We start from the raw sequence: 25992 nt of genomic DNA, 5'->3' as shown, positions 1-25992 counted from the left end.
TCAGGTATGCCTGCAAGCTCATGTGTGTGGGAGTTGGTCAGGACAACGGGTGCTTGAATGCTGCAGGAATTGTCGGTAATTGGCTGTCCATCAAGGGAAACTAAAATTTACTTGGATTTTCTCCCGTTTCTTTTCTCTTTCAGATACGTTCGGAGGGTAGCCTTGTGGATGGCCCCGGAGCAGGCCAGATGGAACAGGACAGAACCAACCATGTTGACGGCAATAGATTGAGTCCATTTTTAATACCGCAATCTTCTCACATTTGCCAGACAGAGCCTTCTGCAGTGAAGCTACAGAATGGAAGTCCAGCAACAGAGAGGCCTGAAGTTGAAGTAAATGGAGACCACAAGCAGCTATTCATTAAAAGCAACTATGGAGTGCCCTACCTGAAGGGCAGTCCAAACAACCGCGTTAGCCCCGACCTTTTACAAGAAAAGAAAGTATATTCCAAATATATGCAAAATGGTGGGATAAAACGCACTTTTAGTGAGCCCTCTCTGTATGGACTTCATGAAAACAAGAAAGTGAAACAAGACAAAGAGGTAAATGGAGAAAAAGCTGAGCCAGAGAATAATAATGAAAAACCAAGCATCTCCAATTGTTACAGTGAGAAGAAACCCGAGAGTTTTACAGGACAAGAAAATGAAGGTTCAGATTTGATACAGTCTACAAGATACAACAGTGGTGGTTCAGAAAACCCTCATGACCTCCTGATTCAGGATAAGCAGGAGCAGGAGAATGTTCGTTGCCACAACGGGGACATTGTCTTACTACTTAAGAACAAGGCAGTGCCAATGCCTAATGGTGCTACAGTTTCTGCCTCTTCCATGGAAAGCATGCGTGGTGAACTCCTGGAGAAAACACTGTCTCAATATTATCCAGAACATGTTTCCATAGCAATGCAGAAGAACACATCTCATATCAATGCCATTACCAGTCAGGCTACTAATGAGTTGTCCTATGAGACAACGCATTCATCCCATACCTCAGGGCAGATCACTTCCCCACAGACCTCAAACTCTGAGCTGCCTCAAGTGCCAGCTGTAGTGGTTACTGAGGTCTACAACACAGAAGACTCCAGTAAACCACCTGTATTGCCAGGTAGCTGTTCGCTTCAGAAACCAGAACTACAGCTACAACAACAGATTCCAGGCTATGATCCACACCAGTTACCCATAGGAAACAGTACTGTTCATGGAAGAATAGGGCAGGTTCCCAACCAAGACCTCTCTCTAAGTTCCAGCAGTAACCTGCAAGCTCAGAGCGCCGCTCTGGAAAGGTTTTCTGAGCAAGCAGAAAAAAATGGTGCTTTCTTTAAACAGAACTCAATGTTTTACAAAGATTCCTCCACTTCTCCTGCTCCAGAAAAGAACAGTGCACTGTCCGTTGTGGTGCGAGAAGGACACCATTCCTATGACAACAGATGTGATGAAGCTCTTCCTGGGGAGATAAAGAATGAAGGGCAACAGCAGGGACCAATGTCAGAAAGTCCCAGCCTCAGCCAACAACAGCTTCACCCTCAGCAGAGACTTCCGCAGCAGGCACAAACATCACAACAAGATGTCAGTGAAAGCAACCCGCAAGCTGCTGTGGCCGCCTCAATTCAGCAGCACCCAGAAGAAATGACGCCGGCGTCGGAGCCCCCCCTCCAAAACCTGCAAGTGTGCGGAAGTGAGGGTGAGTTGCAGCAACACTATCAGCATTTCCCAGGACAGAGAGAACCTGAGATTCCTCCAGACAAAGAAAAGGACCAAGTGAAAGAGCCTGTGCAACAGGCTCAATATTATTCAAAACCAGCCTGGATAGAACTGGTTTCCACCCAGTTCCGCCAGGGACAGCCTTCCCAAAAGCCCAGCGAAGCATTGTTGCGATCAATTCTTCAGTTCCAGGTAAACACAGCCGAAACAGCCTATACAAAACAGTATGCTGGAAGTCCTGATGCATTAAAGGGGCCTTCAGGACAGCCCCAGGGCCAGAAGATAATGCAACAGGCACAAATTACGCCATCGTACAAAAGCGAGACCTCCCAGCTGCAGCCGCATCCCACAGCTGACAAGCAGCTGCCGTTCCAGAAACACTCACCGCAGCCACAGCTCACGAAGATGGATTCCCTACTCAAGTCCCAAGTGCAGCAACACCCTCCGCAGCAGCTCCAGTTCCAGCAAAGACCAGAACAACAAGCCGAACAGCCTTTAGGGGCCCCCTTGAAACAGCAGCACTTGAATCTCCAGCCAGGGGAAAACAACCAATTCTTGCATTCACACATTTTGCAACAGATGCTTCAAAACCAGGCACAGCAGGTGCAACTGCCGTGCAGTCCGCAGCTAACCCCAAACCAGCAACAGGCTCTGCAGATGAAAAATAAAGACCTGCCCCAAACCATTTCCCACTCCCAAAGCAATGCTGAGCAGTCACTAGACAGGACATCCTTCAATCAGCTTAAAGTAGAAGAATGTTTTCAGACTGGGAATAAGTACATGAAATCAACAGCATTCCCACTGCATAACCCTCAGCTAGGCCTAGAGCAGGTACAGAGCACGAACAACAAAGCTCCCCTTTACAATCAGAAAGCAAATGCTAGTCTGCAGCATCCCTGCCCAAACAACGTGCACTTGATTTCTGAGAAGAAAGAAAATGCCGCAAATATGGAATGCTTTGGAGCCAACAAAATGCAGGACTTGCAACACGTGCAGTATTTTTCAAATAACTTGACCGCAAAGCAAGATGTGAATCACTCTTTTCAAGAACAAGAGCAACAGACACAACAAACTTCAGTTATACAGCTACCACCACTCCAGCAAACACAATGCTACGGTGGTAGTCTGAACCAAGATCTTCCGAGCCAACAAGCTACGCAGGTTCCTCAGCGGTACTTACCACACAGCCAGCAAACTGCCCCACACTCCCAAGACCAGAGAAGCTGTCATTTGCAGTCCCAAACCCCTAAGGATTTTCAAAAGCACGCTGCTCTAAGGTGGCATCTCTTGCAAAAACAGGAGCAACAAGCATACCAGCAACCAAAAACCGAGATTGGTCCCAATGCAGCGCGCAAGCCTATAAAAATTGAGGCTGGCACAAAGTCTAACGTCTGCATGCGTCCATCAGCTGGACAGCTGGAAAACAAAATGTGGAAAAAAACAATTAAACAAGAGAATCAGCACTTTGGCTGTGAGAACATGCAACAAAAGAGCATCATCGAGACAATGGAACAGCAGCTAAAACAGATACAGGTCAAATCACTGTTTGATCACAAGACTTTTACTATCAAATCACCTAAACATGTGAAGGTTGAAACAGCAGGCCCTATTACCATCCTATCAAGAAATACCAGTGCTGCAGATTTTGACACTCAGACCCCAATCTTAGATCAGCAAACAAACTCGTCTGCTGAGAAAACCCCGACCAAAAGAACAGCTGGAACTGTTCTCAATAATTTTTTAGACTCACCTTCCAAGTTATTGGATACTCCTGTAAAAAATTTATTGGACACACCTGCCAAAACCCAGTATGATTTCCCATCTTGCAGCTGTGTTGGTAAGTGCTGGGATGTACTAAAACCGTACTAGTTCACAGGAAGGAAATGAGCCTTCAGGTTGGGATTGCGGGGTTAGTTGGATGTTTGTGTTGGAGGATTTTTTGGGTTGGTTTTTTTAGAACAGTAATGAGTAAAGACTTACAAAATTACAATTTTATACACTTATGCTTATACACTTATGCCTACTCCACTTATCCAACCCTACACACAGGCCCTTTCTCAATATTTCATAAAGCAATTACCTATTTGCTTTTTCAGTCAGAAAGCTTATGGCCAGTAATGTATTCCCTCACATCCATTCTCCTTGAGCAGCAGACATGTAATGACAACATGCTGATAAAAAGTAGGTCAGAACTTTATAATCTAATTTATTCATCAAGGTTAGATATAGAATTTATAAAATATGTCCTGGGTCCAAAACTTGAGATCCTTATGCCCTTTTTTGCTCTAACATGAAATTGCTAAAGTTTCCCTCAGTAAAGAAGGAATGATAGACTATTCCTTACTTGTTGCAAGAGTTTATCCTCCCTTTCACGCACTTGTCTCCTTCAAGGCTAAAGAGATCAGCAGTTTCTTAGAGAAGCTACACAAGTGGCACCAAAAAAGCAGTGAGCGGGACCTTCAGTGTTTCTTCATGGCATACCCGATCTCCAAAAGCTGGAAGAATAGAGCAGGGGGAAGCAAAGTAGAGCGACAGGCATGGCCTCGTAGCCCGAGTTTCCACACAGCACTGACACTGTACATGACCAGGTCTAACGGGCACTTTCAGACTCTACTGGATAAACCATTTAGGCTGAGACAAAAGGTTCAGCACCAAAAATGGGGGGGGAGGGGGAATGTTGGAATAAAATAAGAATCCTTGTTATAGTTTCACTTACTGGGATTTCACACCATCTGTAAAAGAGGAAAGTTGAACCAATGTTTCTCCAAAACTGCAAAATGGACCTTTTTGCCTTTTTGAATGCATGGGGCTATGTCTCAAAGTTAATTCATGGGAACAAAAAGAGGAGGTAGTGGGTTTCCAAAGCTCCTAGGAAGAAAACTGGAAGACAGTTCCTTGCTGTTCCTTGTTGTTTTATAAGAAACAACCTACAAAATGTAGGTTTTTTGAAAACACTGAAGTTGTTTGGGTTTTTTTTTCTTGAGACTGTTTCTCCAATGTAGTTGGCACAAGTTTTTATGGCAATCATTTCATTATTCTCACTATTTTTTCAGCCAGTACTGCAACTGCTAACTAAGAAAAAGAGCTTATTCTCCACTTGCATTTTAATTTTTCAGTCTTAGCAGACCCCCTAGGAAGTAAAGAAGCATGAAACTTAGTTCCTGTCCTCTTTGAAGAACCCAGTGCCACAGTGTAATCGACAAGGTTTATTGCTCTTTCCTACCAATACTTGTCCTTAGGATGATTAAATTAAGCCATTCCCCCATTGACACGTTCAGGTTTATAGCACACCTTGATAATCTGGAGGCTGTACGTCAAGAACAGCATCACCTCATCCAGCCTTTGGAGTTAGCGTGGCAGAAAGCATAAAGTCAGCCCTCAGACAAGTCAGCACAGCTCCACCATCTCCTGAACCCAAGCAGAGCCTGGCCATTTCTTTCTCACTGCTGGAGCCTGCCTCCTAGTATCAAACCAAACATATAGCATATATTTTGAATGCTGACATGGTCCTACTTACACACAGAAAACTGAGGCCACATTCTTAGCATACAAGCATTTTGACTAAGCCTTGTGCAGGATTTCTTTCAGCAAACTTGCTTTTTTTCATTTCACAGAGTCTGTGGGTAGTAGAAATTCTCTATGTAACATTACTGGCCACTTTCTCAAGCTGTAGGTTCCTACATTGTAACATGTCTGCTGAAAAACAAGTACTCTACAGCTCACTAATGTCAGTATTTACCGTTGTTATCCCATTTATCCTCCTAGATACTGGGAGAGGAGGAAGTGGGAGAAGGAGAAACAATTGTTCGGTGATAACAGGAAAATGCCTTTTGAATTTCAGTGCAGAGCCTGAGCTGTGAAACAACTGTTTGTGCTAGCAAAAGGCACACAGTCTGTATCACAGCTATTTACAGGATTAGCCACGTGCTTTGCATGTTTCGTACAAATTGCGTGGGCATGCTTTAGACATAAGTGTTCGAAAACTCTGACCCCAGACCCATACAGCAGTATTCTAACAAGCTAGATGTAACCTTTGCAATATGACTTTTTACATTAAAGAATTAAGCTTCGAAGTAATAACCTTTATTTTGTTTTAAACAGAGCAAATTATTGAAAAAGATGAAGGTCCTTTCTATACCCATCTAGGAGCCGGTCCTAATGTGGCAGCTATTAGAGAAATCATGGAAGAAAGGTAATTAGTACAAAGGCACAGGGCAGATTAACATTTATCCTTTTGTGGATGTCAGAATATTTCCAGCTTTTGCACATAAAGAAATAAACAATTGCAAATCAAGTAATTACTTGTAGGCTTAGCTACTCCAGTGTTGCCAACATTACGCACTGTGCTATTCACCAGAGAGTCACAATATTTGACAGGGCTAATAGTCTGCTGCCTGGCACAGGCTGCACACTTTGAGACAGATGCCAGCAAACCCAAGCAGGAACAAGTATTCACCAGCCTGCCAAGCAAGACGGTTGGCAATGGCTGCAAAAGCAGGCATGGACCTGGTGTTCCCTCTGGGTAGGAGAATGCTAGGTAGAAGGACGATGAAGAGCAGAATACCAAACTCCAAAATTAGCTCCCCCCTCCCAAATTACTAAGTGTATAGGTACAACCCTAAAGGGCTAAATCTAACTCGGTCACGTCCAGAGGAGTGCCACAAAGTTGTTGGATAGGATTTCAGCCCAAGAATCAATTAGTTTTGTGAGAAAACATCTCCCTTCCTCAGCGTATTGCACAAACCCAACCTTATCTTGATTGTTGACAATCCCTGTATCGTGTTGCATCCCATGATACATATTTATTACATCAAAGCCAACCAAACCAGGAATTTTGAATGGCACAGAATGGTTACATGATCTGTGCTATTTAAAAATATGTGTAAGTGCAAAACCCACCAGCCTTTCTAAGGTATTTAAATTTAAAATTGTCACAAAAGTGACTTCTGCACTGTGAATTCTGCATTATTTGTAGCTTTTGGCGTGCATAGGCATTAACGACCAGATTTTTAGAGGTATCTGGGAATTCAGTTCCCCTCTGAACAAACAAGCAAACAAAAAGCTCCCCAGTAAGTCACAGACAGATGGGAATTTGGTTTGTTAATACCTTAAAAATCTGGAGTCCAGAACTGCAAAGCAGCTCCAGGTAGTTGCAGAATCAAAAGCAAATGGGCATTATTGCAGTGCTGTGGCTGAGGTAAGGAGTGCTGTTTCTTAGCAAGGTCTGTTAGCTTGTGCTCATCACTGCATGACCATGGGCCACTTAGGGCATATTAAACCCTTCAGATTACCTCTAAGTCCTAAGGTCCTTTCTCTTTCTTAGCACCTCCTTCCTTGTGAGTCCTGTGCAGGGCTTGCCCCAATACTTGTTTTCAGCTTTGTGAGCAGCTCAAATGTATGTAAGCTACATAAATCAGCTGCTTCCTGCAAAGGGGGAGTGAACACTGACCCTCCTGAGAAGCTTCTTAGAATTTATCTCCAGAGCTCTCATTGACTCATAGTATTTACAAATAGTAAATAAAGGAGGAAGGTCATGTCATGATGTCAATTATTAGAGATGAAACTTTTTTCATTTCTTTACCTTGGAATGTAATTTTTCATCCTTAATATTGACCTCATCTTTTTTCTTTTTTTTTTTTTTTTTTTTTTTGCATTTAATTTCATTTCATGTTGGCAGAAGGAAATCCTGAGAGATTATATATAACATGCATCTACTCAGCCAGGTTCAGCAGAATATAGCAGCAGCCACTTGAACAATGGCTAGTTTTCAACTGTTCATATGGTATGCACTGTGCAATTCCCTGACTGAAGAACTCCGGAACTCCTCCTCATTAGTTAATTTTGTATCCCTAAGTAAAAAAAAACACTTAACTATAAAGATACTCTCAAGCACATGTGTGCAGTTGGTGACACTAATCACAACTGAAGCACTTTTAAACTGGCTTTCCATGAACATGCATTGACTTTTAAGGTAGCAGCACTGCCAAACAAAGCAGGATTTGGATTTAGACTTAGACTTGCAGTTAATATTTTACCTATACCATAACAAATTTTGTGCAGAATCCATGGTGGATACATACATTTTACCTCTTCCTTCTCCCAATCCCTACTTCATGCTCAGTGAGTTTTGCTCTGGTTTTAAAGCCAATCAGCTTTGCCCTGAAAGCAAGCATGACAAACATCAGGCACAAATTCCTTTGTGACAGTTGAAAAGATTTGAGACAAAGTCCATTTCATTTCCAGTGTGCAATGTACAACATATTTCTATAGCGGCATCCGCACAGTTGTCCTGCAATCCAGATTAGCAAATTAATATAAAATGTTAAGATTTAAATTTTTTTTTAATGTAGTTAATTAAAGAAACAAATGTCTACTAACATCCAAGCCTAAGTAGGAAAAAGTGACCTAACAGTTGCCTGCAGAACATGTGTAGTACAAGTGATTTTACTTGTATAATTTCCTGTGACACTGAAATTTCACAATGAGATCACATCTAAAATCATTTCCTTTACAGGACAGAAGTTTAAATACAAATATTTGCTCTTAAATACGTCCCCAAGATTTTAGTACAAAAACAAGAGGGATGAAAGGTCAAAAGTTCTCGAGGCATCATTAAATGGCTGCATAACAGGAAGGAACTATCTTGATTGCTCTATAGGTAACAGGCAAAGAACAAGGAGATTGTGATTTAGTCCTCACACTTGGTTATTTTAAAAGAAAAAAAAAAAAAGGTAATGAGAGTGGCAGAATTCAAGAAACGGGTGATGGAAGCACAATTTGCCCAGTGCCCGAAATGCAGCCAAGTCAACATGGTAGCTGGATCTGTAACGTTGCAGACACTGAGGTTTCTAACACACGGCTTCACCAGAGACCTGGTGTGCTCTAGGGCTCAGCAGGCGGGCACACCCTAGCTGCAGCAGCCCAGTGAGAGGCCTGGCCAGAAAACACACCTGGAAATGGCTTAACAGGGCTGATGCTTTTTATTGATTCAAGATTTGCTTCCCTTAGCATTTGCTGCACATTTCCACCTGGTCCATCAGAGGACATGGAAAGTGGATGCCATTTGCTCTCAGTAATAGCACTACTTGTATGTGGGGCTAGATTCTGCCTTGATGGCATAATCACCTTGATTAAATGCTTCAGCAAGAGCTGAGCTTGCCCACCTTGGTCGCAAAAAGACACACACAGACAGCGTCATTTGAGGGCATCTTGTCATCCTAATTCAGTATAGAATTCAGGCAGAAGTAAATAAGTAACAATTTATGAGCAGATGATAAAGTAAAGGAAATAGATATGATGCAAATTAATCATGACTTAACTGATTCACACTGTATCTAAGCCAGAAACAAGTACAGAAAATTAATAGAGTGACTACTGCATGCCAGCTGTTCCATGACAACTTAATTATATACATTTCAGAGTAATAACTTTAAGTTTAACCCAGAAATGAAAGAAAAATATAAAATTCCTCCCCAAAATAGGGAGACTTCAAGTCCACTTTTCAAAATGTCATCTATAACAAGTTCTCTACAGAAACAGTTAAAAGGTTTGGGAATATTAATGTGATATGGATAATTTTTACTCATCCGTGATGCATTAGAGACATTTGCCTCTCTTAACATATCAATCCACCACTATAGTAGAATCAGCAAGATAAACTGCATTGCCCATCCCTCCCTCTAATTCATAGTGTTTATTTTTTAAGATAAGACTGGCAAACGTGCTCCACCTTTTCAGTGTTCATGCAGAACCAAATTAATCGCTTATTGTACATATTTTTGTTTGTTTAAGATTTGGACAGAAGGGTAAAGCTATAAGGATTGAGAGGGTTGTCTACACTGGGAAAGAAGGCAAAAGTTCTCAAGGATGTCCAATTGCTAAATGGGTAAGTGATGTACACAAATGTTAAGACTAATCTAGTTCACTATGATGGTTCATATAAGCAGGCAGCAGTGACATGTCCTTCTGTTAGCTGACACTCTGAAACTTAAAATAGCTCAAAGGCAGCAGTACCAAAGGACGCCTGTAGCCTGCTCCCACCGCTGTCTCTCACACTCCATTTACTTGTTGCACAGAGACTAGCAAGGATAAAATTTGTTTTAAAGGTATGAAAACCTGAGAAAGAAGGCAGTTTCGCTTGCATTTAAGATTCACACCACCAGACATTCTCACTGCTGTTTAATTTTAGCTTACAAGTAAGTCCAGTAACTACACCACTGTGATGTTTTTAAATTGCACTCCAAGTTCAAGAGAGGCATTAGGACACCCTCTTAGCAAACACTGTCATACTTGGGCACAAATTACTGAGTGGTTTGGATAGGCTGGGGAAAGACAGGATGAGGAAAAACTGATGTATGATTATAGTCCTTATGCATGCCAGACTGCACCTTTCTTTCAGAAATACCCACAGGAGCACAAGCACTGAGAAGCAAGAACATCTATTGCTTTCCTCTCATCACTGTAACGTCTGTGTGTAGTAAGGGCAGGTCACAAAACTGAGAGGCTAATTACAAGTTTAGCTGCTTAAGTTTGGGAGGGAAAGGGAGAGAGCTCCCATGTCCAGTTACTTGGTCCCTTAGCTGCTGCCTTTCCCCACGTGGCTCCTGCCCTAAGCACACGTGTCCACCATCCAGCTCTGTGCAGGGAGGCATCTCACTGCTCACTTCCTTTTGCCCACTTATCAAACTGGGCCACTTGTACCATTGCGCCAATTCAGAAGATTTCTGCTGAATCAGAGCATGGGGGATACCTTTACAAAGCTGGTTTCCACCATCATTGCCTTCCATGACATCAGTCAAGCTTAGCCTCTTAGAGTCAGCTTCATTAAACAGAAAGGGTAGCCCTGGCCCGTATCACTAAATGAGAAAAATGGACTGAGTTGCCACAAACAGAGAGGAAGACAGAAGTAGATGTAACATACACACTCACACACAAATGCTGAGGTTTCCTCTTCTCTTGCTCTTTACATTAAGAAACGCATTGTTTGTGTTGGGGCTCCGGGGGTGTGTGTTGCTGTGGATGCAGGTAGTCCGCAGAAGCAGTCAGGAGGAAAAGCTACTCTGCTTGGTGCGCGAGCGAGCAGGCCACACATGTGAGACGGCCGTGATTGTGATTCTCATCCTGGTCTGGGAGGGAATCCCAACAAGCCTAGCCGACAAGCTCTACTCCGAACTCACCGACACCCTAAGGAAGTACGGCACACTCACGAACCGGCGGTGCGCCCTGAACGAAGAGTAAGTGGAACAAAGGATATGCTTGCCAAACTTGCAACCCCACCTTCAGCCTTGGAGCTGGCACCTCCACTTTGTGCTATTCCCCTGAAATATGCGTAACCTTTTGTCATGGTTTAACCCCAGCCAGCAACTAAGCACCACGCAGCCGCTCACTCACTTCCCCCCCATCCAGTGGGATGGGGGAGAAAATCGTGAACAAGAAGTAAAACTTGTGGGTTGAGATAAGAACGGTTTAATAGAACAGAAAAGAAGAAACCAATAATGATAATGATAACACTAATAAAATGACAACAGTAATAATAAAAGGATTGGAATATACACAATGGATGCACAATGCGATTGCTTACCACCTGCTGACTGATGCCCAGTTAGTCCCTGGGTGGCGAGCCCCCCACCCCCACTCCCCCCAGTTTATATACTAGGCATGACATCACATGGTATGGAATATCCTTGGCCAGTTTGGATCAGGTGCCCTGACTGTGTCCCCTCCCAACTTCTTGTGCCCCTCCAGCCTTCTTGTTGGCTGGGCAACAGAAGCTGAAAAATCTTTGACTTTAGACTAAACATTACTTAGCAACAACTGAAAACATCAGTGTGTTATCAACATTCTTCTCATACCTAACTCAAAAACACAGCACTACACCAGCTACTAGGAAGACAATTAACTCTATCCCAGCTGAAACCAGGACACCTTTCCAGCTATTTCAGGCCATTTGAAAATGAACAAACCTCGTGAGAAAAGCAAAGTAAATGATAAATCAGGGAAAAACATCTTCCCAGAGTTGTGAAGCGGCTCAGTATATTTAAAGGAAGTGATCTCAGTAGGGCCTGGGACAGCAGATACCTCAACCTTGAAATAAAAACTAGATGCACTAAATCATACTGTAAGCCTACAGAAGCTAGCCTGAATCTAAAGAAATTGCACTACATTGTTTTCCCTTGTCTTTCTCATAGCAAAGAACATTCAGACCAAAATTAACATAGCTATCACTGTATGTTACTTTGGCTTCATTGAGTAGAGTCATATTTCAGGGATTATTGCTTAGCCCCTGTCAGAGGGCTCCCACATTCTTGCAGTGCCATCAGCATTTGCCCCTTCCAGGTACCATGAATATCACTACTTAAGGCACCACGCAAACATACCCTCTTTCAAGCAAAGCCAGGTTTCTCACAGAAGTGTAGAAACCCCACAGTCCTTGTTTTGCAACCACGAAATCATTCAGTCTGATAAATTCTTCTGTTATAACGTGTATGCCTCCCTCTTTCATTTCTTTATTATTTACTGATGGAAGACAATCCAAGACCAGTGAGTCCCTAGAGCGCTGGCAGAATGCCGATGCCTACTGTGGGAGTGCCCCGAGGTGACCCGCCTGCTGCTAACAGCCATATTCTCTTATTTTTCAGACGGACTTGCGCGTGTCAAGGGCTGGACCCTGAAACTTGTGGTGCTTCATTTTCCTTTGGTTGCTCCTGGAGCATGTACTACAATGGTTGTAAGTTTGCCAGAAGCAAGATTCCAAGAAAGTTTAAGCTGATGGGGGATGACCCAAAAGAGGTTGGTGTCCATTTCTAAAATGAGCCTTATTTGCAAGGAAATGTTTTCTGTCACTCTGCAAATAGAGATACAGTACAAGAGACCAGGGACAAAAGCCCTGTCTGAATGGGATACACGTAGGGTAATTAAATAACTGCCAGTCAAAACTGATTGATTCCAGTCACTGAGCCAGCTGAATTGACTGTCCAAATTCTGACAGCTGGTAAAAGCCTTGAGACTTGAAGCCACGTTTGCAAGCTTTGACAATTAGAGGAGAGGGCATGGCCTGAATAACTGTTGCTGTATTAGGCCTGCAAGTGGGCATTCCCCAGTGGCAGAGTGGAAGGTTTACCAACTGAAGGCATGTAACATTGTAACTGGGAACCAGAGCAGACTGCATGGGGACAAACTTGATGAAACTCTGAGATGACAACAGAAAGAAGAGGATAGGAAGACTCATTCCACATACAGTCCTGCCCCACTGAATGCTTCCAGACTGGGCTCTGTGTTACAGCAAACTGGCAACTGTTTGAAACAAGCCAGAGTAATAAAAAACCCATTGACCTTAGCCTGGGCACAAGATACCTCTGAAGTTATGACTGCAGTGACTGCTGGACACCTCCAGCTAGTCATGTGTCTGGGAGGCTCCAATGGCCCAGTCTGTTCTGTGGCAAGCACATGCAAATTTAGTCCTTTGCTTGCGTACCGACGCATAGGTCCACAGCTTTCACTGTATTCTGGTATCTTGCAACAAATCCAAGCATTTCTTTCACATGATCAGAGAGCCAGGTACTTCTGCATCCTATGGCCTGTGCTGAGAATAGCACACTATGTAGAATATCATCATAATTAACACACAGTTTTTCCTCCCCACTGCTCTTCTACAGCCCCAAGAATTACGGAATAGCTCTCCTTCAATCATTCTGTGGCACAAAGCCTTCTTTATCATAGCCTGCAGTCCTAAACCGGATACCTGGCCAGAGCCCACCAGGGCACTCTTCCAACTTGCATTTTTGGGTTTACTTCCCATGGAAGCCAGAGCTAGGCAGGGAAGATGGTGTTACCGTCCAGTCTTGTTCCCACCCAAAGTCGGAGGCAGCCAAATCATACATGCAGAGCAGGGGCTGGGTCCCATAGCATAGACAGTTTATAGACAACACAAATAGGATCCTCACCAATAAAAACTAGAAGTAACACTTACAAATGGTAACCTACAGGCCATACAAAAGCTCCGAGTTCTGGCAGCAGCCACAACGTCACAGCAAAGTATTTTTGACAATTTCATAATTATAATTTTGGAGTCCCAAATTAGGATATAGTCCCACAGCAGGAGATACAAATCCTTAATGCACCAAACACGTGTCTGTCTCAAACAGGTTTTTCACAGCATTTCACACATTCCTAAAATATACAAACTCCTCAAAACAAGTATACCACCCCAGTATGCCACTGTTCTTATGCACTTCAAATTAAAAATAAGGGCCTCATATAAAGAATGTTTTGAATTTGGGATTCTCATCCTGAGAGGCTGGGGGAAAAACTTTGTAGTATGTTATTAGAGTACTTCATTTTTAGAGAGCCTTTCATTTTGAGAGTATGTACCTCTTCTTATAGAAAAAAAGAAGCGTGGTCATTCCTACCTCTGTATCACCAACTACTAGACACATCCACAATTCTTCATTGCTTAAGAATTGGGAACTTTTTGAAGTCTGAAGTATTTAAATAATTTTAAATTGCTGCATGAAAAGATATTTCAGTGTGTGGAAGTGCTGCCATTGCAATGTGCAAAACCCTTGAATTAGCCAGATTTACTTGATGGACCATTCTGATAATACTTCTCTCAGGCTTTCTGAAGAGTGTTATTTTCCCAGAACTCCAATGGGGAAAATAATGAGGATCACCACACTTGGATCTAAAACATCTCCATGTTGAAGAATGTGATTCTTCTTAATATAAACCAAATTAAGATTCTAGTATGTGATATCCTCTTGCAAGGCTCACACTACATTGCTTTACTACTTCATTACTTTAAAGTCTGTGAAACAATAAAATTAAAAGGAGATTCACAACAGTTACTGTCTAAATAAGAATGATAACGGTCTAGGCCTTTACACAACTATCAGTGTAAACGTAACTGTGTAAAGACCCTGACTTCTTAGATCCCATACATACAGTATGGAAATGTCATTGAACTCTATTTCATCTCCTAACAGGAAGAAAAACTAGAATCCAATTTGCAGAATCTGTCAACCCTGATGGCACCTACCTACAAGAAGCTTGCACCTGATGCATATAACAACCAGGTATGCTGGGGAAAAAAGGAACTGGAGCAGTCATCCAAATAACCTGATTTTTACCACACTTCCCAATGCTTCAACCTTGCACCAAACCATTATGTACACTTTGTGCCAGCATTCCTTTTACATCAGGGTAAAAATGAATGGAAATGAACAATTCCACTTAAAATGCTTTGAAAAGTAAAGCTAGCAGAATTTGGTCCACTAAATAGAACTGATCTTTTCACCTACATCAACACAATAAAATTACTTCACACTTGAGCAGAACTCTTCAGCTCTACACACAAATTTCTAGATTTAGCATGATTCACCAGCCCAGCTAGCAGAACAGCCATGAAGATGGTGTGAGATTGGCAACAGTGCTAGAAGGCAGTGTATCATATTGCACTCAAGTCCTGAAGCCACAGTTTCAGTTCTGCTCTCTCAAGTGGCAGATTAATTTAGTTTTCACCAAAGTAGCCATTACAAACATGCTTTTAAAGCAAAATTTGATATTTGAACCCACTCAGCCCTGCATATGCACACAAGTGCCTGCGCCAACCCTCCTGCATGAGGGGATCGTGCGCACGCATTTTCTGTGAAGCAGTGTTCACAGATACTAGCACATTTGAAGCTTTTATGGGGTTACCAGTGTGGCTGTCTCTCATCTGCATTCCTTTACCAAACGTCTTTCAGATATTTGCATCAAAATTTGACAACACACCGCTTGCAAACGCATAACTGTTGGCCTTCATTTTTGTTGCTCAGGTTCACTACCATTACAAACATTCACAGAACTTACAGTCTCCAAACTATCAGCATCAGTGCAAACTATGACATCTTCTTTCTTTCCTGTTGACAGCATTATGCTGTAGCAACCAGCGCAAAGCAGATTTTCAATTGTAATGGAAACAGTAAACTAACACAAAAGTCTCCATTTTTATTTGCTATAACACTCGCTCCTTTACTGCATGTTTAGTAGAAACTAGACAGGGTAAGCAGATTCAGTACAGACTTACCCAATTTCACTTACCTGATCAGATAATGTTTGGAGGCGTATTATGGAAGAAACTGTGGCTGTGTGCCCACTAGCTGTGGTTATCTGTCCAAATATCTGAGAGACATTCTGCAAGAGAAGAAAGGAAGAGGAAGAAGAAAAAAATGAGGGGGTGGCGAACAATAAAATTGTTCTTTGCTTGGGCTGCTTTTCTTTTCCCACAAAAATTCACAAAAGAACTATTCTCCATGTAAGCCGTGGTCCTGCCTGACACTTGTTGAAAATACATGCTTTTACAAGTTTCATTTTTTACCTTGCGTAATAAGGCATGTGTATAGCTTGGCCAGTTTCAGGAGTTTCATGCAAACCTTTTATTTGTGGGGAAACCCTGATCAAGTTACTGTCAGTGGCTTTAAAGAGACATGATCGAGGCCTAATTTGTATGGTACTGTAAAAGCTTCTAAAAGCAAAAAGACCTAAAATCAATCCCCCTTTGAATCCTGAAAAGAAATTCCAAATTCGCAGATTTATTCTAATCCAAGTCTGGATTGCTACTGGATTAAAATCTAGAATTGGAAATGGTCTGTTTTTCTAACTGGACCCAACAGATCATCTCAGAGAACAGTTGCACCAGTTTACTTTAAACAGACGATTATAGTCTGGCTAACGTTTCAGACCACTCTCATTTAATTGCAAAGAAGTTTACATGTTTCAAGTTTTGTTCTGCTTTTATTTTCAGATTCCAGGGAAGTAAATATTCCAAATTTAAAAAATAAAGGTCTGCGAGCAAACTAGACATCTTTTTTTGGATCAAGACTTAGCAAAACTTCTAATTTCAGCTCAACTTAAAATGGAATCCACTAAGTTCCATTAAGTGTAGATTTTTTTTTGCATTCACTTGAAAGGTTCAGGAATTTCAGCAAAGTATTTTACAAACATGGTTTCATTTTTAATTTTCTAAATAAAATATGAAAGTGTCATTTTTCTAAGGCTTGATCTTCCACTGCAAAATCCTTTCTTCTTGTGTAAGGTTTATTGTTGCATTATCAACTCTTTGTAAAGCTCGTTAATAATGAGTGCACAGGTAGAAAGTACTGTCTTGACTGAATTATCTCTCTTTTTGGTCAGGGGTCAGAGTTGTACTTAAGCTAATGAAATAAACATTGAGAGTGCCAAAATATTACAAATCAAAAAGCAAATTATTATTTTTCATGAAGTCATTCTGAAGTCAGTTTTCTAAAGCCATTTTCCCTCAATAGCTTGGTATATTTCCAGTCTACACAAACCTATCGCTCTTACAGTGCCAGATGCTGAAACCATGCACTGCATTTGTCACGTAAAAACACCAACCACTGGCAGAGAATCAAAAGTAATACTCAAGGAAAAGTATTATTGGCCAATTTCACAATCACGCCAGAGACAGAAAGTAACAGGGAACAAAGCAGCAAGGAACGAAGTATGGATACGAAATTGCCATCAAATTGCTTGATTTTATTTGCCTTTAAGATCTGTATGTTGCCACGTCCAAGATGTTAGGAGGCTTGCATGTTGTCACAGCGGAGCATTCAGTGCTAATCCTGTGTACTGGAGCATCCAGCTCAGCTGCAGTGATACCTGTCATCTCTTTCCAGATCGAGTATGAACACAGAGCGCCTGAGTGTCGTCTGGGTTTAAAAGAAGGTCGCCCATTCTCAGGGGTCACTGCCTGCCTGGATTTTTGCGCTCATGCTCACAGAGACTTGCACAATATGCAGAACGGGAGTACACTGGTAAGTCCATGATCCATATAGCCGCCTTACTCCAGCACTAATTTCATATATTTAATTCATTATCTCCTGACTGTTTAAATTTGTACTTGCATAATGCAGATTGCTAAAAAAAGAAACATTAAGCAGTAATTGAGCTAACTTATTACCCCCTACACAATTTTTCATTCAAATGAATGAGACTTATGGTGTATTAAAGAAAGGTTTAGTATAGAACTGGTAAAAGAGAAACCACGGAGGCAAAGGAAGGAAGGTCCCAGCAGGGCTGAAATGCCTGTTTCAGTGTTCCTGGAACAAAATGGTTTATATATTCCTCTTGAAACACTTTTTTTCTAACAACTTTGGATTATATCTTCTAATAAAGTAAAAATGGAAACAAAGCACTTCTTTCTGGGATAGAGTTTTGGAAGTTGTGGATTTCATTCCTACGTGGGATGAGCAGAAAGTCTGCAATCCTTGACATCCTTTGTATTGTATATGCACCCTTTACTCTCTTCAGTTCTGATCTCTAGCATGTACAGTGAAGGTTCTGTAGAAGATACCAGAAAAGCAAGCTGGTTTTCAATGTGTATTGGATTATTTCTGTCTCCTGCCTACTCTCTCTGTGACAATACAGTTCGGGTAAACATGAGAAAGAATAATCTTCCGTCTTGAATAATCATCATGGTTGTAATCTGAAGCAACTACCTGGATTCACAGTGCCTCTCTTAGTACGACTAAAGACAGTATCTACTTTTTTAATACCAACTAAATTTTTCCTGTTCCCAGGATCTGACTTAATTGACAAGTCAACCACCACCAATACAATATATATTTCTAGCTGAGCTTTCTTCCTAAAACTGGCTGATGCAATGATTTTGCTACAGAGTATGTCTGTATCAGCATCTTTTTCCACCGAGACGCTTGCGATACCTGTTTTAGCTGGAGCTAACACAATGAGCATGCTGCGTGACACAACAGTAACTTCCTTAAATCTTGTTATTAACGTTACAGTGACTTGCTCCTTTGCAAAGTCCTGGAAGTTGCCATTGTAAGGGGGTGTGAAAAACAATGGCAGTATGTTATATTGCACACTATTTCTAATAGGTAGCTGAATAATGTATTACACTGAAAAAATCTTCAGGTGAGTACAAAGTCCCAGGTTCTACTGTTTTAGGTCTCTGGCCACGGTACAATGGATCACACAGTTTATTTCACATTAGGATAATCCCTAACTATGCTGTTCATTTCAGCACAAGTACAAGAAATAGATATATATACCTTCTGCTTCTATTAACACTGTTCAACAGAGCAATGGAAGAAATTAAATTGCAGGCTTGTTGTGATATGCATAAATTGCACAGAAACTTACAAATAGCTTGCCAGATGCCAACACCAACAGTGGCAGGGCAAGGTGAAATGCAGAGGCTAGTATTCCAGATCTCCTCTTCTCAGACTGGTTTGAGAGAGTTACTCTAACACACCTTTCCGACAGGTTTGCACACTAACTAGAGAAGACAATCGTGAAATTGGCCAAACACCAGAAGATGAGCAGCTCCACGTGCTCCCGTTATACAAAGTCTCTGATGTGGATGAGTTCGGAAGCACTGAAGGCCAGGAGGAGAAGAAGAGGAATGGCAGCATCCAGGTCCTTACCTCCTTTCGCCGAAAAGTAAGGATGTTAGCAGAGCCCGTTAAGACATGTCGGCAAAGGAAGCTAGAAGCAAAGAAGGCAGCTGCAGAAAAGCTTTCCTCCTTGGAGAATGGGTCTAGCAAAGCTGAAAGAGATAAGTCTGCTGCAGCACGCAACAAGCAAGGCAACTCTGAGGCAGCAGGTCATGCAAAGCAGCTAGCAGGTAAACGCATGAATCTGATCGGGATCTTTATCAACAGTGGTAAGCTTCCTAGAAATCAGGGCTGTTTATAATGTGTCTCAAGAAAACCATTATTCTCAGCCCAAGAACATTTTAAAGTAAAAAGGAAAGAGAACTGTTGAAAGTAAATATCAATATTGCATATTTATAAATACTAGAGTTCCAAATCGTGGTCTACTCTGGAGAAGCCAAAAAAAAAAAAAAAAAAAGGTGTATGAGAAATCCTTTATTGCTAGATAGTTAACACCTGTAGAAATCTGGTACTTTTGCAAACTCTGCTTGCCATCCAGTGTATTGTAAAGTACCTTTAAAAGACTAGTAATGCCAGAAGCCTTGAAGAGAAGTGTGTGATGCTGCTGCCAAAGAAAGAATGACCTACACATCACTTACTGTCTGCCACTGTTACAGAGAACCTCCTAATTTGAGGGGATTCAAGCCTAACCTCTTTACCACTATTTATACTCTCTGCTTCAAGACCAAAAGCAGAGCAGGTTTTTCCATGGTGGAGTATGAGTTTAAAAATCCACTTAACAATCCCTGGCAATCTTCATCAGTAGATTTGAGAGTCCTGAGCAAAGCAGTTCATCATGACTATTTTATTGTTACAGCAACTTTCTCAGAGAGGAAAAAAGCAATATGTCCAAGGCCACTCAGAAGGTCACTGAAATACCTATGAATAGAAGTCAGCTGTCCCATGACCCAGGCTAGGGTTGTAACCATTAAATGATGCCATTTCACTTTAATGAATAATGTTTTTGCTCAGTTAATCTCACTTGTTACTGAACTGTTCTCTCAGTGAACGTCACCGTTAGTTTTTTACATAAAGCTAGGGATATTTTTTTGAGACAGTCATATTAATATAGATGAGAAGAATTATTTATTCTTGGGGAGAAGAAGGTAACCTTGCGCACGGCTGTTTGGGAGCACTTTGATGCTCCGTTTCATGGGCTACTTAAATGATGATTCAACTCTTTGGATTTTGTGCATGTGACTGAACAGATTGCACTGTCCTCTTTTTCCCCATTGCCACTAGCATCTGATCTCACTGGCTGCATGCCAAAAAGGATGAGTAGCCTTAGTATTTATTCAGCTTCTTAAAGGATGGTATTTGAGATATGAGAAAGGGAGCCTCTGTTAACATATCATATGATACATATCTATGAAATTGCTAAGAAAAGTGTATCATGAAAAGTCTATAAAGTATGTAGTTTGTTGCTTTTTTCTTTTAAAAAAAAAGCTTGTTTGTTGTATGTTTTTTTTTATTTTCACATCTACAGATCTTTTACGTCTTTCAGGACCAGCCACACAACATCAGCAGCAACATCCACAGCGCACTCTCCCTAACAACGCTCAGTCAAATCCTATTAACTCTTACTCGGGTTCAGGTTCTGCAAATCTCTATGTAAGGTTGCCTAATCCAGCCAATGCTTATCCAAGCTCTTCATACACTTCAGATCCCTATGGAGGGTCCAGTCCCATGAACCTCTATACAACCTCATCACAGCCTGTGGGGTCTTATTTGAATTCTTCCAGTCCCATGAACCCTTATTCAGGATCATTAAGTCAAAATAACCAATATCCACCCTACCAATGCAATGGAAACATACCTATGGACAACTGCTCCTCTTACTTGGGCTCTTACCCTTCCCAGCATCAGCACATGGACTTGTATAGTTGCCAGAGCCAAGACCATATGTCTAAACTAAGTCTACCACCCATTCAAACATTATACCAGCATAGGTTTGGGAATAGCCAGAGTTTTGGTCCCAAGTACTTGAATTATGGAAACCAAAATATGCAGGTAGACTCCTTCAGTAATTGCACCATTAGACCAAATGTACACCACGTAGGGTCTTTTTCCTCTTACTCCACCCATGAGGCTGATGGCCATTTTATGGAGGTTGCCTCAAGGTTAAAATCTAATCTGAGTAATCCGAGCATGGATTATGCCTCCATGAGTAAAAACAGTGAACATCATCACATGCAACCCCCTCCACATTTAGCACACGACTACCATTCTGCTCCGAGTATGTTTAGTGGTCCTCCTAATTCATTGCATCTCCAAAATAAGGATAGTGAAATGATTTCACATGCAGTTAATGGTTTGTCTAACATGCTTCCAGGTCAAAACCATGATAGGACTACTCCCCAGGGTGGTTTAGATAAAACTGATGCGCTGAATCCAGAAAAAGCAGAGGATCCCGATGAAGTCTGGTCAGATAGTGAGCAGAGCTTTCTGGATCCCGAAATTGGAGGAGTGGCAGTTGCTCCATCTCATGGGTCAATTCTCATAGAGTGCGCAAAACGTGAGCTCCACGCAACGACTCCCTTAAAAAATCCCAACAGGAACCATCCCACCAGAATATCCCTTGTCTTTTACCAGCACAAGAGTATGAATGAGCCAAAACATGGTCTGGCTCTGTGGGAGGCAAAGATGGCTGAGAAGGCAAGAGAGAAAGAAGAGGAATGTGAAAAGTACGGTCCAGACTATGTGCCTCAGAAATCTTATGGCAAAAAAGCGAAGCGGGAGCCTGCTGAGCCACACGAACCCTCTGAGCCAACGTACGTGCGCTTCATCAAGTCTCTTGCACAAAGGACACTGTCGGTCACCACAGACTCCACAGTAACTACATCTCCATATGCCTTTACACGGGTTACAGGGCCTTACAACCGATATATCTAACTTCACATCTTTGTTGGTTACCTCATTTGAAAAAACACCTTGTCAGTAGGGTAGTTCTTCTTTAGGTTTTGGGGAAGGCAAGGGTGGAGAAGAAACAGTGTTTTTAGGAAATTCATCAGTGGAAAAAAACCTCAGCACACCAGCAAAAAGAGGTAATCTCACTAGCGCACTTATTTTCCACTGATTTTTAAGTGGTCACAGATGGCACGTAGGAAACAAGACCAAAGCATCCTATGCAAAAACAAAAACAAAACAAAGAAGCGTTTCACAATTTACATTTGAAAACACTGGCTCTATTACTGAAAGAGATAATCTGCAAATGGATTTTTTTTTTTTCTTACAGTTTTGCACATCTGTGGCCACTTTTAATGTCATCAAGTTTGCATAGTCATGGAACAGGAGCAAAAAAAAAAAAAAAACCCTAAAAAATAATACTGTAGTATTACAACTGCAGGAATCTTAAAATAACATCTGGTGCTGAATCTATGATGTACTGAAATACTGGAATTATGGCTTTTTAACATGCAGTTTTTACTGTAATCTTATTAGTCTATTGATTTTATTTAACAAAGTAGATAAGTATAAAACATAATGAATAGACAGCAAAACACTGAATTTGTTTGGATATTCTAAAACCATGGTGCTATCTAAGAGAATGGTGTCTTTATTTTAACAGTCGAACAGTTAATGCCTTTATAACAAAATGTCAATGATGTAGTCAAGTGTTCTTCAACAACAGGGAGGACCTTTTCATTCATGTATGTATTGAATTTACCTGGTGTTAAAATAAGCTTACTTTTTAACATATGGGAATTACAAAGACCTCTGGATTTTGCTCATCCAGTCAAGTCCTAGAAAAGGACAATAAAATATATAGAGAGATATTTTTTTTTAAATAGTGTTTCAAAAGCACTTTGTCTACCTAAGCTTGGCAACTTGAACAATGCTAAGGTACTAAGACATTAAAAAAAAAAAAAGAGTTTACTTTGATTTTAAAATGCAAAGATAATTTTTTTAAACTAAAAAAGCTTTTAAATACTTTTGTTTTAGCCATGCATCTGCTAGTGGGCTACATATCCATTTTTAATACAGTCAGTTATGGTAATAATGGGACTTACTGGATATAAGGGAATACTTTAGTACACAAAACACATGTTTTTCTGGTGCTCATCTCACACAGCTATACTGTAAACTGTTTTCTACAATTATTATGACAAGTTCATTGCTCAAATATGTACAGTTTTAAGGAAAGAATTTTATATTAACCACAGGTAATAATTAGCAGCATGCGACAGACTACAACTAGTTAGCTTGGGCTTCTGCTGTTTTTAAAGATCTGTATGCTCTTCAAACATTGAATGGCAGATTGCTTTTGTGTTGATAATTATGTACATTGTGGTGTAAGTCATTTCTCGGTGCAAGTGTCCTCTTTTCCAGGAAGATTGAGCAGACCGATGCCTACACAAGATGAATGAAACAGGGTTAGTTCTGTGTGATTCCGTTGATTAAATAGAAAAAAAAAAATAGGCAGCTGGCTTGCTGTGGTGGTTTTAAATCATTAATTTCTATTAAAAAAAAAAAGCAGGAGAGTTGTATAGTAAATTAAATTGTAAACAAAACTTTTTTTAAACGCAATGCTTTAGTATTTTAGTACTGTAAAAATATTAAATCTATATATATTTGGGTTTTGAGCTGAATTCACATCATGGTGCTACTCAGCCTGCTACAAATATATCATAATGTGAGCTAAAAATACATTAAAAGGTTTGAGTGATGTTCCTACTTGTCATATACCTCAACACTAGTTTGGCAATAGGATATTGAACTGAGTGTGAAAGTTTATATATTGTATACCATCTTTTTCCCCCAATAGCCTTTGAAAAAAATAAACAAAAAAAAAAAACAAAACAAAAAAAAAACTCTCAATACTTGACATTTTAGCAAGTATAACTTGAACTTCAACTTTTTTTTTTTTTTTGGTTCTAAAAATTCAGGGATATTTCAGCTCATGTTCTCCTATGCCAACGTGTCACCTGTGTGTATGTAAAGCTGTTGTAGGTTAAATATATTATTCTTGGGTTTTTTGTTTTGTTTTGGTTTTTTTTTTTTTTTTCAGGGATTTAATGCTTTTCTTTTGAATCCCTTCTCTAATTTTTCTTGTACATGTATTGATGTAACTAAAACTAATTTTGTAAATTTGTTAGCTCTTTTTATTGTAATGAAAGTGTTTAAGAGATTTAGAATGTTTTGCCTGTTTCAAACGAATAAACAAAAAGAAAGTAGAATGCACTGAGCTGATTAAAGGGAAAAATGTAAGGCAGGGGTTTGGCAAGTGACTGTTTGCTAGAGTTGTTCAAGTCACTCTCTAAACAAGGCTTCTTGGATACTGTAATGAATAAAATAAAATATAGAAAGGTACAGTCTGTACAAGGGCTTCCCTAAACATGCAAACCTCCATGTCCCAGATATATCTTGTGCAATATACTGTAAGATTAAGTTTGGTCGGAAGAAATTTTATCTAACAGAATCACAACCTAACTTGAGAAAATCAAAGGAGGCCTTTGGGTTTAATGGTCAAATATTTATTATGGCAATTTTGTTTTTTAATTCTCAGTCTGTGACTTTACCCACTGCATTGAAACAAAAGTTTCGCCTTTAAAAAAAAAAATTATGGTTATATGTCAGATTAATTAAATCATTATAAATCTTCATCTTTTGGTGATTTTTTTTTTTTTAAGTCCTATATTATTCATGTAATCCATAGTAGATGTTTGGTTAAAATGCCGTGCACCGTCATTTGCCAAACTGCTGGCAGCAGGAGCAGGAAGCTTAGTTGGTGAATCAGTTTTGTATTGTAAATACCCAAACTGTAATTTTTGGTGTACAGAACCCTGCCTCAGTTGGAAGAATGACAAAGCAGACATAAAATTGCTTGTATAGGATTATCAGGTTGACTATAGCCATACTTGAAGATGCTTCTGAGTGGTGTCAACTTTACTTGAATGAATTTTTCATCTTGATTGACGCACAGTGGTATAAAGTTCACTTCTAAAGCTAGTGGTTAACTTGTGTAGGAAACTTTAGCAGTTTGACACTAAGGTAATGAACTTCTGTGTGCATTTTCTATGCTTATGTTCTACATTTTTTTTTTTTTTTAACTTTAGTTTCATTCATTTTCATGAAATGTTTGGTATGTCTATAAAAAGAATCCGAGGATGGTTATAAATACTGTAAGTATTGTAATGTAATGCAGGTTATTTGAAAGCTGTTTATTATTATATCATTCCTGATAACGCTGAGATGTGGGTGTTTTTAATAAAATTTATATTTATTTAATGCACTCTAAGTCTGTCTTGGCAGAAACTTGTCTTTCTCTGTCACTAACAACAAAGCCAGCACAGTGAAACGTGTCCCGTGGTACCAGCCACAGGTCAAGAGCCTCAGGGGAACCAGACAACTGTTACAGGGCCAGGGAAACTGCTAGCCTGAGGAACTTAAATCCAAACCTGTGTTATGAGAAACAGAGGAAGTTGCATTGAATTTCTAAGCTGCTGAAATACGCATGGACTGACATACCAGGAGAACCCAAACTTTTCAATGAAGCAGGCCCACACACCCACACAGGTTTAGCCCACCTCCGTCTTCCGTGACTCAAGCATCATGCTCGAATGAAGTGCATCACTAGGGACTTCAAAACAGGAGACCTAGACATCACATATATTCCTAGCTCTGCTTTCACTCTTGCCTCTAAAGGGTTGGGACACTAGCTACCTAGCCCAGGCTACTGCTCAATAAAAGCCATGTTTACAGTGAAGGAGGGAGGCAGTTTTATGGGCAGGAAGAGGGTGCAGAGCATCATGGCTGGTTTTCTACTGGTGTTTATGGACACAGATAAACATGGCATATTCAGTGTTGGAATTTCCTCACTGCTCGAGTAACAGCCACAAATCCAC

General features: G+C 40.6%; 1 protein-coding gene across 2 annotated transcripts in view; it reads left to right on the top strand.

Annotated features, from left to right (window-relative positions):
* TET2 (tet methylcytosine dioxygenase 2) overlaps positions 1-25379 on the top strand; it is a 75383-nt gene extending 50004 nt beyond the window's left edge. For both annotated transcript variants that reach the window (XM_049815544.1, XM_049815545.1), the window contains 9 exons: positions 144-3534; positions 5799-5889; positions 9489-9582; positions 10722-10930; positions 12335-12485; positions 14678-14767; positions 17369-17506; positions 18978-19338; positions 20634-25379. In XM_049815544.1, coding sequence (XP_049671501.1) covers positions 144-3534; positions 5799-5889; positions 9489-9582; positions 10722-10930; positions 12335-12485; positions 14678-14767; positions 17369-17506; positions 18978-19338; positions 20634-22039 — 5931 coding nt within the window. In that variant the 3' untranslated portion in view covers positions 22040-25379. The remainder of the gene's footprint in view (positions 1-143; positions 3535-5798; positions 5890-9488; positions 9583-10721; positions 10931-12334; positions 12486-14677; positions 14768-17368; positions 17507-18977; positions 19339-20633) is intronic.
* The last annotated feature ends 613 nt before the right edge of the window (positions 25380-25992 follow it).

Source organism: Accipiter gentilis, chromosome 12 (assembly GCF_929443795.1).
Source record: "Accipiter gentilis chromosome 12, bAccGen1.1, whole genome shotgun sequence".
Taxonomy (NCBI): domain Eukaryota; kingdom Metazoa; phylum Chordata; class Aves; order Accipitriformes; family Accipitridae; genus Astur; species Astur gentilis.
This window is presented reverse-complemented; position numbering and strand designations above follow the sequence as displayed.